The 16,782-nt window shown below is 39.3% G+C and overlaps 2 protein-coding genes across 22 annotated transcripts in view; one reads left to right on the forward strand and one right to left on the reverse strand.

Moving 5' to 3' along the window:
* The window catches only part of ubr4 (ubiquitin protein ligase E3 component n-recognin 4), a 58,725-nt gene extending 55,344 nt beyond the window's left edge, over positions 1-3,381 (reverse strand). For all 20 annotated transcript variants that reach the window (XM_034695350.1, XM_034695347.1, XM_034695346.1 and 17 more), the window contains exon 1: positions 3,229-3,381. In XM_034695350.1, the coding sequence (XP_034551241.1) occupies positions 3,229-3,353 (125 nt within the window). In that variant the 5' untranslated portion in view covers positions 3,354-3,381. The remainder of the gene's footprint in view (positions 1-3,228) is intronic.
* A 1,294-nt stretch (positions 3,382-4,675) lies between these two features.
* Positions 4,676-16,490, forward strand: emc1 (ER membrane protein complex subunit 1). 2 transcript variants are annotated; one of them, XM_034695352.1, is made up of 23 exons: positions 4,676-4,833; positions 5,277-5,404; positions 5,488-5,553; positions 5,642-5,735; positions 5,821-5,949; positions 6,735-6,861; positions 6,991-7,140; positions 7,244-7,411; positions 7,815-7,886; positions 8,060-8,158; positions 8,626-8,722; positions 10,183-10,299; positions 10,694-10,702; positions 10,875-11,074; positions 11,229-11,378; positions 12,038-12,199; positions 12,365-12,484; positions 12,722-12,859; positions 14,483-14,656; positions 14,759-14,969; positions 15,085-15,169; positions 15,286-15,415; positions 15,536-16,490. In XM_034695352.1, the coding sequence occupies exons 1-23, from the start codon at positions 4,742-4,744 to the stop codon at positions 15,713-15,715; spliced, it is 2,898 nt and encodes a 965-aa protein (XP_034551243.1). In that variant the 5' UTR covers positions 4,676-4,741; the 3' UTR covers positions 15,716-16,490. The 2 variants fall into 2 exon arrangements, with proteins under 2 accessions (XP_034551243.1, XP_034551244.1); XM_034695353.1 differs by lacking the exon at positions 10,694-10,702.
* The last annotated feature ends 292 nt before the right edge of the window (positions 16,491-16,782 follow it).

A 16,782-nucleotide genomic window follows, 5' to 3' on the forward strand; every position in this document is an offset into this window, starting at 1 on the left:
CCTTTTGGTTAATTCTGTCAGTGTATTCACATCACATCATTGCATTGCATTGCATTACCCTAGGGGAAAAATCCACACCTTTAATCACACTGTTCATAGTCTTTTCAGGAACGTCTAATTGTTCTTCCCTTTGGCTAAATGCAATTACTTGTTAAGTATGCAGTTGACCTTAGCCTCTGATGTCATGTTTCTACTGATAGACCTCAGCACTCCATCATCATCATCATCCCAGCACTGGAACAACTACCCAAGCCAAATGACACCTCTTAGTCTGACACCGTGCTTCCAGACAGAGGGAAAGTAGCATGTGAGGGAGACTCACTGTTCGATGAGCTTGGACATGAACCCTGTGTTTTTGTCCCCTTACTTCATACCTAAAATACTGACATTTTTTCTGCAGCATTATATATGTCAATCTACTTATTTGACACAACACACAAGTGCTTCAACGTGCTGCAACGATAGAATACACAGATACAAGGATGATCAATCAGCACTACAACTTAATATAAACATCCCAGCTTTTAAACCATACAAAACACATGACGTATCTCTTCTTCTCCTTAAACAAGCTCCAAAGCACCACTGAATGGGTCACTTGAATGTTTTTGAAGACTAAGATGCTGATCATAACTCAGGTGAATTAAACAATCTCTAAAATCCATCTAAGAAATGAACTACGACATGATGCCTCCTTCTTTTTGTTATTAACAGCCATTATTGTTAGCAGGAATTGGAGAAATGGCATAACAGAAAGCTCTACGTTTTGGATTATTTTATCCAGCAGTGTCTACAGTTCAGCTGATTGTAAATCACTGGAATATACCCCTGATGTTGACAACCAAACTCTTCTTGTTGACATCCAAAGTTTTGGGGGAAACCTGACTGTAATCGCAGACTGATAATCAGGATGTTTACAACTGTTCTATGTCCATAAAATACTGTATAGATGTAAAATTACTCTACATTTGACACAACAGCTTTTGGGTGCAGAACAGTCTAGGACAGGGGTGTCAAACATGCGACCCGCGGGCCAAAACCAGCCGGCCAGCTTTGCAAAGTGAAAAAATTACAGAGAAGACATTAACTGCGATTTTTTAATAAACGTAACTGCTGTTTCAAATTTGTACTACAATCAAACAAACCTGCTGACAGATCGCACCTGAACGGCGCTTGTGGACTTTTTTTCTCAAAGTGAGGAAAAGGAATATTTTCAGTTTGCATAATCTGGTGGAAATTTGTGACTTTTTGGACCCCTGCATACAACACCGTCGAGCAAGCAAACTGTTCATGCTGGAGCTGAGGGGTCCAAGATAGTCAACTTTACCTTCATCATTATTATAATCTATCTGTTCTTTTGCTGTAAACATTATACTGTGTGTCAGGTGAATAGGTAACCTGTGTGTTCGCAGCAGGTTTCAGGGCTTAAAGAGTAAAATATTTAGCCCCACTATGAGACTCATCATGGCAAAAAATACAACAGCCATTTTTGTAGAAAGATAGTTCATTAAATGTGAACATTTTCAGAATGTAAAACAAAGGAAAAAATGTAGAGTTTTTGTAATTCATAGGTTATTATGTTATGATTTTACTAGTCCGGTCCACTTCAGATCAACTTGGGCTGTATGTGGCACCCTGCTCTAGATCAGGGGTTCCCAAACTTTTCAGACCGCAAGCCCCTAAATATAGGTGCCAAAGACTTGCAACCCCCACTGTCCCTCAAAGTAATTTAATGTGGCTTCATTTGGCTGGTCTGCAGAAAATTAGCCTACCTATATGAGCATGTGTCTGTGTTTCCTGTGCTGTTATGAATTAACCGACAGCTACTGATGCTTTTGATAATTAACTGTCCACTAACCTTAAACTTAGGAGTCATCAGGCAAAAAGAAAGGCAGAAAACTCATTACATTTTCTATTTACAAGGTTTTATTTCACGTTTAGCAACTATTTTTGTCAGTATTATTTACTATAATGTGTAAAATGTACTATCTTTAGATAACTTAAAAATATATATATTCTGGAAGACATCTCACGACCCCCCGTTTGTGTCTCGCGACCCCCCAGGGGGTCCCGACCCACACTTTGGGAACCCCTGGTCTAGGACATATCAAATAATGTAAGCCCAAGTTTTTTTCGTTTCATTTCATGCCGACAGTAACACACCCAGAAGCAGTAGAGCTGCTCATATGTGTAGTAGAGAAAATGTTTCTTCAGAAACGAAACTGTCAAACAGCACACGAAGATCTTTCTTCAGGTGCCTCGAGGGATCACCTGATGTCACCACAGGGCAGGAGTGTCGAGTGACAAAGTGTGCAAAGATCCTGACTTGACAATCGTTCTGTTGTTATGTATGCACTGGCACTTTACAGAGAGAAGCGTACTTATTCTACACAGATTTGCATGAAAATAATAAACAACCCCGGAATTCACTACGACAATCTACAATCAGCTTTCCACAGCCAAGCAAATTCAAGTCAGAGTTTTCAAAAGGCATTTCACTTAATGACAGGGCAGCAATAGTTGTGTTACAAACACACCAAGGCAATCCAACACAGCCTCAACAAATCTGACTTGAGAGTACAAGGTCCCCGCCTACTTCCAGCTGTAGCACGGACACACAACGTCTAACTGACCACTTTAAATGTCAGTTCATTTCCAAAGGGTCGGTTGTCACGCCAAAAACTCGACCCGACAGAACAAGTTGAGCATTTAAACCTAATAAATCTCAGAAACTTGACATTGACGTAATCAAACATGCCTGTAGCTGAGCCATTTCAGCGTTACGTTCCCCAGACTGTTTTGAAGGCCCATTCCTTCGCTAGCTAGCTAATGTTTGTGTTAGCTAGCTAATGATGAAGCAGATTTTCTCAACGTTACACTGTGATGTCAGTTTAGGCTTGATCCGCCATAAATACATGTACAAGATCACCGTCCAACAGTCTTTAGTTGTGCCTTGTTACAATAAGTTTTAGTCACCAGCAATGACACGCTTAACCGCATTTAGACTACGTTAGCCAACAGTTAGCATCTTAACTAGACTGAATGCCAGAGCAAGTTAAGCTCAGTTAGCTTGTTAGCCGCTAACGTTAGCTCAACTGGTAACATTTCCCATCGAATCTGACGAGCCAAGCTAAGTTAGCATGTTAGCTCCTCAGCTCACTGCTTGGTGAACACAGAGCCTACGTGAGTAAATGGAGACACGGAATATATTGACAAGTGACCGGTTACCTGTTTATTATAGACCCGATAAGCTGAGGTAGCTCTTTCGTTTCAAAAGCGGTGTACGAAGCTGATAGAAGCGGTCGGACTGCCGCTGTCCATTCGTGTTCCCCATCTCCTCCGCTCGACGCCATCTTGAAATCCTTTAAAAACTACCGACTGAGGAACGACACCAAATAACTTTAACCACAGGGGGCGCTGTCATCCTCACAACAGTCAAGTCAGCATCAACACAGACTTACAGTTTGCCCCTGAGGAGCAGGTTTACATAGTAAATTAAAGACTATTTTTTATATAGTAAAACAATAATTATTTATTATGTATATTTCATGTGTGACAAATATAAATAAAACGAATAAGCCACATACATCAGTAAACTGCTTCTAATCTAATGCTCAATAAATGGGAACATTATACCAGAGGTCAGTTTAAAATATTAATTTTCACTTTGTGTCTGCAATAAAAATAAAAAAAAGTAACAGTAAAATCCAATGTCTTGAATAAAAAGCCAAAACTGTCACTCCTCTTCTTTGGCTAATATTTCCTGTAGCTGTATCAGATTCCCCCCCCCCAAAAAAAAAGATTTAAATTTGAGGTGGATCTATGTTCCTTCTGCAATCACGAAGATGAAACTCTGGAACATCTATTTTTTCTATGTCCCGTCTCTGAGTCTTTTTGGTCAGATATAAAAAAAATTGTGTTTCACAAAAAATAACTGATGTTCCACCTTTAGAATTACATCATATTGTTTATTACATGGATGATTTGGCTATTTCAGTTTCAGATATTATTAATGTTATTTTATTACCGAGTAAATATCATATCCATTGTGCAAAGTGGAGAAATTATAAGCCTCCTTTCCTGGTTTCATAAATGATTTTAAGTTATTTTTTTCAACCCTGAAAAAACTACTGACAAGAAAAATTGCAAGCAAGATATGTTTAGACATTGCTCATATTTTATCATTTGATTTTAAATATGTATACATGTGTATAGGTATGTGTATATTTGTATGTATATGTGTGTATATGTGTATTATATGTATATATATTTTCCAACTATTATAAAAGCCAAACATGGAAAGAACTTTGAAATGAAATGTCCCTTTGTCCCAAACTGTTTTCTATATACAGACCCATACAGACTAACCAATCAGCTATATGCTAAGCTGAACTTTGATTGCCTCTTTTGGTGCCTCTGCTCTGCTTTATATTGTTTTTGGATGCCTGACTTACTCATTGTTATACAGTATTTTGTTTTGTTTTCCTGACATGATTCCCTTGTTGTTAATCGCACTGTAATTGATTGTAATCTTTGTTTACCATCCTCATTGAGAGTTTGACAATTTTTAAAATGTTCAATAAAAAAAAAATATATATATATACTGTATATATATTTCCTGTAGCTGTTCCTCACTGTGGCCTGTAGGGGGCAGTCGCTCTCAGTCACTGCACAAAAAGGTGGCCAATCGACTTCCGGCTGCCTTCCTCCTCCTGAAGAGCAAGCCAGAGCGACTGCTGCAATGGCCAAGCTCATTTTGTTTTGCCTGAAAATAACCACGTTATGCATCGCTGTCAATGCAGTGTTTGAGGATCAAGTAGGGAAATTCGATTGGTAAGGTTTCATTTAAACGTTCAAATGTGTACAATGAAAATCTATATTTTAAAGTGGAGCTGCCAATGCTAATACCATAGGCTAACACCTGTCATAGCCACTAGCTGCGACCCGGTGTGTTGGGGTAAGCTTTGTGTGAATGAACCGGTCAAAAGATGTCAAATGAATACATGAAATGTATTAACTATATGTAGTGTATGCTATTGTACTTTTAATTTTATTTCCCACGGGGAAGGCAACCCTCGAAAGTCGAAAAAAATGTGTCGAGAGACTTATCACACAGTGTTGGGACATTATTCTAATCAGCTTAATTAAAGAGTACCATACTCCAAAGATATACCGTAGTTGACCCATTTGTAGTAATACACCCATGGGAAGAGCAAATTGTGTTCACTGTTTGTTCGTTTTCATTTTGAGGATCTTCTCTGTCTTGTCATTTAAAGGAGACAACAATACGTAGGCAAAGTACGTTTTTCTCATTTCGACACACATGCGCAGTCTTCGAAAAAGGTACTTCTGGCAACGGAGAATAACGTGTTTGCTGCACTCAATACAAGAACTGGAGATCTCTGTGAGTATTTGATTAGTCAAGAACTTCTAACACCTCTTATTTGATATACTGTGTTCTCACTCATTTTCAAATGCCTGTTACAGTGTGGAGACATGTGGATAAGGTTGGGCCAGAGGGAAGCATTGATGCTCTCCTGCATCATGGACAAGGTCATTTTGACATTACAGTAGACCAGACTGAGAGTTTTGAGTTCCACTTTGAAAGCAAACTCATTCAACTCTTTATTTTTTTCACCAGATTCAGTGATGGTCGTTGGTGACGGCCGCCTGCTGCGCTCCTGGGAGATAGGTGTTGGCGGTTTGAACTGGGAGGTAGTGCTTGACTCTGGCAGGTAATTGCCTTTCTGACTGGAAACTCCCCCGTAAAATAACCTTTCTAAGTGTGATTAGATTTTAACATCTTTTTTTGTACTTTAGTTTTCAGTCGGCATGTTTGGTCGGACAGAATGACATCACGAAACACGTGGCTGTGTTGAAGAAAACGGTCATCTCTCTTCACTATCTTTCTAATGGTCATCAAAAATGGATTGAGAATCTTCCAGAAAGGCAAGTAACTTTTTTTTCCAAACTATTGCAAACACTGAATCACAATTGTTGTTAAAAAAACCTCACAAAAGAAGCTTTTATTCATTAACAAAACATTGCCTTAAGTAGTTACAGATCCACTCCAGACAGGTTTGCAGTCATGTCAGAAAACCAGTGCTTAACGCTATGATATCTGTCACCTGGTCTTGTTTTTCACAATGGTTGAAATAGTGAAAGCAAATTGTTCAAACTCCAATAACAAAAATATCAAGATTGTACTAATTTCAATATTGTTGAAAGAGACCAAAAATATATCCACCACGAGAAACACCTTCATGTAAACAGACAGAAACATAGAGCAGATCCAGACTCACACATAAACTGCAATCTGCCGCTAGATATGCGTTGAAGGTGGGTGAAAGGCAGAGAAGGAAAAAAGAAATGGATGGTTTGCTTTTGCTTTGATGATACAATGTTTTTGTAGTACATAGTGCTGGTAGTTGTAGTTGTTTGTATCAAATACATGGGGGACAATTACATGTTAAAATGATGTTGAGATGAATGACAGTTAGATTATATCTTGACTATCTTAGTTATACACACATTAAAGTGATATCCCTTAGATTTGGAAAAATCACATCACATCAATCATTTGAGTATGCACAACCACTATGAATTTCACGCTCCAAAATGATGCAACAGTATACTATTAAGTCAGTAAATATGTCCAGAGCATAGGGATGAAATACTGTGTGGTAATAACTATGTTGGCATGCAGTGTATTATATCATTTTCTGTCATTTCAGTGAGACCGTGGATTACCAGGCTGTGTATTCCGGTGGAAACGGTGAAGTGTATACACTTGGACTAGTCCCTCATTCCCACATTGCTATCGTTGTGTACAGCTTGGAGGATGGAGAGATAATCAAGCAGGTTGTTCTGATTCATAGTTTCAGAAGACACATGCTGTTTTGTGTGTATAGAATACAGCCTTTACAACATTTAATGTTATTACATGTATTAACTGAATTCTACAACTCCCTTTGCTTTTGTTCTGTCAAGATCTCAGTTGAAGCTCCATGGCTGTCCGACATACAGGCAAACTGTGTAGTGATTGGCCAGGGGATGTTGACGTGTGTGGACTCCCCAACTGTGTCTCTGTACATGCTTGACTTACATGAGCAGGCACAAATGACCCAGATCCCCCTGCAGGTTAATCATTAGACTGTCTTTCTTCGTTCCTTCTTACCTCTGTGATAATGCTTTGTATCATTATTTAACTGTGCGTTATCATTCTGTTATCATCTTTTTCTAGTCACTGGGACTTGAAGTTGCTCCAGGCTTCAATCCTGTTCTGGTGGCCACCCAACCCAACCCAGCCCGCCAGCCACTGTCAGAGTTCTTCCTTCAGGTTGCACCTGAGCACCACCTGCTTCTCCAGCTTAACGATGGGCAGATAGTCACACTGAGGGATTTCAATCCTGTAAGTCACTGTTTTCATTGTTACACTTGACTCTTAAAGATGTCTTAACAATTAAAATCTGGGGCGCCAGTTTTGCTCAGCTGTTAAATCGTGAGCTCCATTTACAGATGCCGTAGTCCTGGAAGAAGGAGTCTAGGTTATGTGATTTCAACACATGGCTTTTTTTTTTGTCATCCCCTTTGATCTCTTCCTAGATTCCTACTCCGACCACTCTCCTTGAATCCTTGTCAATAAAGACACTAAAAGCCCCCAAAATTATAATAAAGACGATTCCAAATCTTAGATTTGTCTAGTTTTGTAGTTATTGTACTCCAAGTCACCCTGTATATCAGCTTAAAATGTTGAGATATTATCATCTTGAGAAAATGGATGGATTGTCTGACATATTTTTCTTGACTCATAGGCCATGCTGGTTGCATTTGCTACCACTGGAGAGAAGACTGTTGTTGCTGTCATGTCGCCCAAAAATAAAACTGTGAGTTGGAAAAATAATTCTCACTTTCAGTTTTGATGAGTAAGGTGCTGTTTGCTATGATGGTCTCTCTGGAGAACTTTGGTAAACATCACTAGTTTCCTTTCAGTCTCAATAAGCTCTTGCTTTGCCTGATGTGTTAAATACAACGTCTACATATGTGTTTTCCTTTGCAGGCTTGCAGTCTTAACTTGTTTAGTGCAGAAACTGGACGCAGACTCCTTGACACAACTCTCATTTTTACGGTGGACCCTAACAGCGGGAAACCAGAGAAGGTGGGTCATCAGTGGTTCCAGTTATTGTCCAACATGTTTGATATCTAGCTAATGAAGTCAGCAGGTTGTAGCCCCATTTACATCTTTTATCGTAGAGCCTTTCCTGATTTTATTTTGTTATATTTTATTTTGTTTGAACCATCTTAAGAAATATATTTTGAGTTCTTTTCGGGGAATTTTATGTCTTTTTTAAAATGTGTTTTAATTCTTTATCTTGACTTGTGTGATTTTATGAACTGCCTGTTTTATTTTGCTGCCCATGTGAAGCACTTTGTAACTTTGTTTTTGAAAAGTGCTTTACAAATACTATTATTATTATTATTATTATTTTTATTATTATTATTATTATTATTTGAATCATATTAAATGTTGCATCTCAGAGCAGATCAGTCTGGTCAGCAGGATGACTTTGAAGATTTTCGTTCTCAAACCTGAGTTATTAATGTCCTGTTTGTTCTGTCTCTCAGTTGTATGTTCAGGCATTCCTCAAGAAAGATGACTCTGTTGGCTACAGGGTGATGGTGCAGACAGAAGACCACACACTGACTTTCATACAGCAGCCAGGTACTTTCAACATTTTAAACATAGAATATTGTCATTCATGAAAATTTGATTATTAAGGAGGAAATGTTTTTCTTTTAAAGCTCCTGTGAGGGAATTTTTCTGCATATGAAATGGACTTAAATTAAAACTGATGCCACTTATGAGCTACAAAAACAACCAAGACCCTCGGTGACAACATTTGCATTTTTTCTTTAGTTATTTTTGATGCCTGGAACAGCTGCCTCGGGCGTAGGTGTCAGATGAGGCAATATACAGAACGCTGCAGATAAAGTTTTTTTTTTTTTTACATGTTTCCAGAGCAAAGATTCTTCATGAGTGCTACATTTGACTGTTAAACAGAAGAAGGTTGAGTTATTGGTTAAGACATACTACCTACACATGTACAGGATCACATCAACAAAGAGATATGATGTCCTGTTTTGTCCATTCGAAGCCCCAAAATCAACACCAACAGAAAGCTCTTCACTGTAGCTTTAACCCTCCTGTTATGTTCGTTTCTCAGAACCCCAAAAAATCCCAATAAACATTTTTTTATCTCATTATTAACTCCATTACTAACCATTTAAATCAATATTTAGTGCAATGGTGTTCTTTAATTCTCACAGATCATGGTTCAATGAGGATAACTCACTTGTTTTTAATGAAAATTCACATTAAAACTTTTGAAAATGTACATTGGAAAGACCTAAATATAAATACAATAGTTTTGCATAACATAGATTTTGTTTTATTTTGAATTTTGATTATTATTATTTTTTTTAATGAAGTGATGTTAATAAATTAACACGAGACACCTCTTCTGTCACATGCTGCCCAGATTTTTAGGCTGTTTTTAGCTGGTTTGGAAAATACTTTTAACATATTTTGTTTTAGATTTTTTAACTTTTACAAGGGTCAATTTGACACACAACATAACAGGAGGGTTAAGCTGAAAGTAGACCATCCAATAATTCAGTTTGGACCTAATGAAATCATTGGGTAGACTTATTATAGCCCTGCTTCAGCAATTCCTTTTTTGTATATGTTGCGAAGAGGATATAACAGAAAGTCAAACCTAAGCAAATTGCATACTTTACTGTTAAGCATGTAGTAGGTGGGTTCAAGGGAATCACATGGGATTTACAGTCAACAGGTTGAATGGCTCAAGACTTTTTGGAGTCTGTCCCTCGCAGGGTAAAATCTCACAGAGGTCGTTCACAGAGACTTGTTGGACATCCTTTGCGATAACATTTGGGTGTATCTAATTTCTGAATCATCATAACCACTGACTGCCAACATCCAACAACTATGAGTAGCTGAAGGTGTTTTTACACATAATGTTGTCATTTCCTCAAGCATAAGCTGGGAAATATGTTCAACACTGTAATTCCTGGAGCGCGTCAGCACAAAATGCATACCGTTACAGGGTGTGGAAGGTGGAATGAGTGATAAGAGAACAATAATGAGCTCTTGTTTTCTAGGGCGTGTAATGTGGATAAGAGAGGAAGCCCTGTCAGATGTGGTGACGATGGAAATGGTGGATCTGCCTCTCACAGGAACACAGGCAGAGCTGGAGGGAGAGTTTGGCAAGAAGGCTGGTAAATGTGGAACCTAAATCCTTTTGCTATGGAATAATATTCAGTGTTTAATGAATAGGTTTCTGTTTATTTCACTGATTTATGTTCACTCATAAAAACCTAAAGCAGCTGTCCAACCTTCTTATCTCTGGGTATGTTAACAAACTGTGTCTGATCAATTCTGGACTTCCCTACGCTACAGAACTAATAATGAATGTCTGTGAATTGTCCCTTTTCTTTTTCAACTGTTATAGCCCTGTGCATGATTTCTAAAGGTGTCGTTTAAGCTGTCGTTTTTTGTTATTAAGGTCGCATAAGGCCTGATGACATGTGATGCTTTGACTTGTTTGCTTGGTTGCTTTTTGCTTCACCTGCTTTTGTTTTTGTGCTGTTTCATTGCTGCGCTCGGATTCAGCCATTCAAGGTAATAAGCTGCTCTTCACTAATAAAACTTGATTGATTGGTCGTAAAGTTGACAAAAAATACCCCCCTGCCATTTCCCTACAACTTTTCTTTTCCTTCAAGGTTAGACTTTTAAATGTAAATCCAATCAACTGAAAGTCAGTAAGCAGTGTGTTATTGTCTGAATTGTCTAGATGGCCTGTTGTCCATGGTGCTGAAGAGGCTCTCCTCTCAGCTCATTTTGCTGCAGGCCTGGGTCAGCCACCTCTGGAAGCTCTTCTATGACGCACGGAAACCTCGCAGTCAAGTTAAAAATGAAGTGACCATTGAGAATCTCTCCAGAGATGAGTTCAACTTGCAGAAAATGATGGTCATGGTTACTGCGTCTGGAAAGGTACAAGACTTTCTCTCTTATTTTCTGTGATTTACATGCTTATGGCAAAACTACTTTATTTAGAATTTTAGATCAGGCCTAAAGTAAAGGGAACATTCATGAATGAACTGTCCAGGCCTCTCTTAAAATTACACTTTTCTTTTTATCTGTGAAGCTCTTCGGGATTGACAGCAAGACTGGCAGCATTTTATGGAAGCACTACCTTGACAACATCCCTTCTAATGCAGCCTTCAAACTGATGGTGCAACGGACTACTGCACACTTCCCTCATCCACCACAGTGCACACTGCTCATCAAAGACAAGGTATCTTATAAGCTAGAAAGTGGTAGTCAATTGTATTATCTTATTAGCCCCATAAGTATAAGTAGAAGACATCGCTTGTGTAAAATCAGCATGTCAATCTATTTTATTCAATGGATGCATCATGTTTCTTATGCAGTCACCAGCACTTGAGAGGAAACTTGTCTGAAGCCGTTTTTCGACCGCAGGAACTTTACCCCGGAACTAGGGACTTTAACCCTGAACTGTGTCTGTTTGGACCGGAGGAACCAGGGTCTAAATTTATTTCAGGGGTAGTTAATCTCCCCCCTGAAAAGACCCTGCTTGGGGGGTAGTACTTTTCAAAGGTCCTGGGACTTTCGGTTGAGCGTACTGGTGTTTGTGGAGTTTACACAGTTGTTGAAACACAGAGGGAGTTCCTGGGAATGCACACTAGTTTAGTTTTTTATTAAGATTTCAAAATATTATTCAATATAATTTGTTATCTCCATATGTCACTGGCCTGATTTGCAAAAATCTACCCGGGACTTCAGCTCGCAGTTGAAACGCAGACAACAATGGGGGCACAGGAACCGTTTAGTTCCGGGGAAAGTAGTTCTTGGGGCTAAAAGACTGTCGAAATGCACCTTGACTGTAGAGGCTGTGTACAAACTTGACTTATGTTGTCTTTCTTCCTCCAAAAGGACTCAGGCCTGGCTTCTCTCCATGTTTTCAATCCCATCTTTGGAAAGACAAGCCACGTCACCCCACCTGCTCTGCCTCAGCCAATACTTCAGTCTCTGATGCTGCCTCTCATGGATCAAGATTACGCCAAAGTCTTACTGCTTGTTGACGACCAGTATAAGGTCAGTGTTAAACTGTATACCTGCTCACCCAGCAGATTCAATAAATACACCATCGCTTTTTATCTACGTCTTTTGGCTGCTCAAGTTTTTTTCACTTCAGTACTTTGATTGAATCCCTCTGTCAGCATGCTTTTCATACAACATAATACAAACCTTCTTCCACAGGTTTCTGCATTTCCCTCTACAAAGAATGTGCTACAGCAGCTGCAGGAGATGGCTTCAACCATATTCTTTTATCTTGTTGACTCCAATCAGGGAAGACTTTCTGGCTACAGGCTACGAACGGCAAGTTAAAATTCCTCAATCGAACTACAACAATGTTCTTTGCACCTTGGGATTTAGAGTTTCAGATGAGTTTAAGAGATCAGTCATGTATAGTCTTTAGTTTCTGGTTGTCATAAGCAGTCGGACATGCAGAGGTCTGCCTGAAACATTTAGAGAATGAGCATTATAACCAGAGGTCAAGCCACTTTTAAGTGTTGTAAGACTGAAATAATGAATCTGTTTGCTTTGGTGTCTCAGGATTTGTCAACCGAACTGATCTGGGAAGTTGTCATGCCAACCGATGTCCAGAGGATCGTCTCTGTCAACGGGAAAAGGCCCAATGAGCATGTGCACTCCCAGGGCAGAGTCATGGGTGACCGTAGTGTCCTCTATAAGGTTTGTTCTCTCCCCATATATCCATGCTAACACCGTGAAGGAGTGTTGGGAAAGTTTAGGTGTTATATAACTACTTCTACTGTCACAGGGTTTGGTCTGTGTTGTCTTTGCTTTTCCACTTTAGTCAGAAATACAGTCACTAACTCGTCCAGTCTCTGATGTAGGCTGAAAACTTATCTCCCCAAGAATTATTAAAGCTCACGTCACTGTTTCCCCAGTGAGTCATATCCCCTCCCTGCCACAGACTCAAAAGAAGCCTGTTTTTTTTAAATAGGACTCTCTTTACTAACCATCCTCCATATCTCGTGTTTTTTGGATACACAGACGTAATCATTTTCTACTCCATAGCAATCTTAGGGAATGACGACAAAGAAATTCAAACTCCTGTTCGGCAATTTTGGACTCAGTGTTCATTATACGCCAGCTTCAAATGAAACGGTGGGAACAGATTATAGGTGCCCTTTACAGAGCCATGTTAGAATCAGGGGGCTTTCCAAAAAGCAAGTTATCCCAAGAGGATCGAATATATGTTATCTCAAGACGAGTTACAAAAAAAGCAGGTCTAGAGCAAGCAGCAACCTCCGGTCTTAAAATATGAAGCCAATGCTGAGGTGTTATAAACTGCAGTTCATCAAGTGTTCCCTTGTGGCTGGCTGCAGAGACCATGGAAATCACCAATAAAAAAAAAAGACGATCTTCGCAGCAAAAATAAACATGTTACAGCCTGGTTCAAAAATCAGTTTTGGTCTAGATAGCTCCTTTCTCTATCGGCACACACTGTACAGAGGGTGGATGTCTTTATAACGTTATTTTTGAAGATATTAAACTTGTGCGTTTTGCCTAAATAAGGGCATGACTGGCTTGACTGTCAGGTAGGCACTCTGTAGCTGTTAACGAAGTTGCTAAATGCCCGCCTCAACTCCACCTCTTTGCCTCATACTAGATCGAACAAAGTTAGGTCGAGTCAGCATTTCCAATATGGCAACTGTCACGTCCATGTATTATACTGTCTATGGTCTAGACCAAACTCTTGGTTGATATTATTTCCAAAGATTATTTGTAATTGGTGCAAAAACAGACCATCTTTTATGATCTCTTCATTTGTGGGTCTGATTTGATCGAACTGTAAGAGCAAGATGTGCGTGTCTTGTCACACAGTAACCAGCTCCTCTTATAGTTGGTGATTCACTGGGTCAAATAGAGATTTGCACCATTTTACAATAGAACTGTACACTATTACTAAACACATTTATGATCATTTATGATTGATACATTTCTTTTGAATTGTTATTTGTCAAAAAGGTCAGAAAATAATTTTTCCCTCTTTAAAGTACACTCCTGAAAATGGGCAAAACCTATTTTTATCCCTTTTTATTTTTTTAAATTATTTTAGCCTTTATTGATAGGACAACAGAATAGATACAGGGCATGTTCAATTACCTTGATCTGGATAACTTTACAAACATGTTTCCTGTGTGTCACCTTCATACCTCATATAATTATTGAATTTGTTTAAGTTACGAGACAGGAAACTTGGATTTCTCTGCAGTGTTTTCTTACAGGCACAGTATTTAGATTTTAATTGGATTAAGATTCTGAATCATGTTGTGACATTCCCTCCAGTATCTGAACCCCAATCTTCTGGCTGTGGTGACTGAGAGCACAGACTTGCATCAGGAGCGAAGTTTCATTGGGATCCTCCTGATTGACGGTGTGACAGGTCGCATCATCCACGAAGCAGTCCAGAGGAGGACCAAAGGACCTGTCCATGTTGTGCATTCAGAAAACTGGGTGGTGGTAAGAACTGTTTATCATTGAAAGTGTAAAATATCAGTTATGTATTGAGGATCATGTGATCTCACTACTTATTCCCAACCCTGCCTCTATTTGTCACCTCAGTATGAATACTGGAGCACCAAGTCTCGCAGGAACGAGTTCTCCGTCATTGAACTGTATGAAGGGATGGAGCTTTACAACAGCACTGTGTTCAGCTCACTGGATCGGCCTCATGCTCCTCAGGTTCTTCAACAGTCATACATTTTCCCATCCTCCATTTCTGCCATGGAGGCAACTCTGACTGAGAAAGGCATCACCAGCCGCCATCTGCTCAGTAAGTACACACAATTAGCCTTTCATTCTGCCTTTTATCGTTTATGAAAAGGACTGTTAAAAAATAGTTTATCCCTTTTTTTAAAATATATTTCCTTGGCTTTCTTTTGTCTCAGTCGGCTTGCCCTCTGGAGGGATTTTGTCATTGCCTAAGATGTTCCTTGACCCTCGGAGGCCAGAAATAGTGTCTGAGCAAAGCCGGTGAGTCTTGCTGCCAGGCTTGGATTAAATTAAATTAAATTTAAATGTACAATGTATATATATATTTTTTTTTTTTACCCTGCCTGTGGGCCTAACCTGACCTCTTTGATCACCAGTGAAGAGAACCTGATACCATACGCACCAGAGCTGCTGATCCGCACAGAATGGTTCATCAACTACAATCAAACTGTGTCAAGAGTGCGAGGAATCTATACCGCCCCCTCTGGACTGGAGTCTACCTGCTTGGTGAGTTTGCCCTCACAAAAGTGACTACCTATGTCGATTTGATTTCTTTAGCAACTGTTTTAAATGTTCTTTTAGAAGAACCTCCTGGAACTGGAACAATGTGTCTGTTTTTCCTCCCAGGTGGTGGCATATGGTCTCGACATCTACCAGACACGCGTCTATCCCTCAAAACAGTTTGACGTCCTAAAAGACGACTACGATTACATGCTGATCAGTAGCGTTCTCCTCGCCCTTTTCTTTGCCACCATGATCAGCAAACGCCTGGCAGAAGTCAAACTGCTCAACCGGGCCTGGCGGTAAAGTGATCAACGAAAATCCCATCTCTGGCAACTTTAAGTCTGCATGAAGGACCTCAGCCCGAGGAGATGAGACGGCATGTGCCATGCCTGTAGAAGAGCTCAGGTCAACGTTCAATAAGGCCCACAAGGAACTGCAGGGGAGAGGGGGATGGCGGGGTTGGGGGGGAAAGGAAGAATAAATAATGGTTTTACATGTTCATTTTTTTAACTTATTTTGCAAGAACAAAGAATAATTTCTCAGTAGAACAGGTTTATTGTGCCATGTCATTATGATTAGATGTTAACCCTTTGCTAACAACATTACACTGGCTTGAATTCATTAAATTGTGGACTGAAAACTCCTTTACATGTTAAATTTAATGAAAGTATGTTGTTCTTTTTCTAAGACTAAATTTGTGTTGATAGATTGTCCTAATCAAGAGTGAAGATACATTTTAAGGCCGGAGAAAATTGAGACTGTGGATGTCCAACACGCGTGAGCATGTATGTCAGAGGTGAATGATGTGTGATGTCATTCAGTCAAATGGCAGATTAACTGTGAATATGAAGTGTGAGGAGAAAATGTGGTGTAGACGAGAAAAGGTTATTTGTGCTTTTCTTAAAACAATACCCCCAAAGTCACCGTCTTACTGTCATCAACTGACATGCATGATGAACAAAATGCTCATCCGAAGTCTTTGTTTTAAGTTCATCAAATCTGCAGCTCACACACTTGTGAGCAGTTTTGATTCATCAGATGCTGTTGCTGCTCCATTAAAATTTGTCTCAGAAATCCAGTTTCAAGTGTTTTTCTGTTTTCCAGAGAGCAGAACTTATTTTAGCTTCACAAATGCTACAAATTCAGTTCAGACATATGCTAGGACAAAAGTATTCAGATGCTTGACCCTTACGTGAACAGTGATAATATGAAATTGTATTCAAATACACATAATTTAATATAGAGTTGGTCTCCCTTTTGCAGCTGTAACACTCTTGGAAGACTTTCCATAAGGTTTTGGAGTGTGTCTGTAGGAATTTGTGCCCATTCATTCTGTAGAGCATTTATGAGGTCAGGCACTGATGTTGGAC

This window comes from Notolabrus celidotus, chromosome 11 (assembly GCF_009762535.1).
Source record: "Notolabrus celidotus isolate fNotCel1 chromosome 11, fNotCel1.pri, whole genome shotgun sequence".
Lineage (NCBI taxonomy): Eukaryota > Metazoa > Chordata > Actinopteri > Labriformes > Labridae > Notolabrus > Notolabrus celidotus.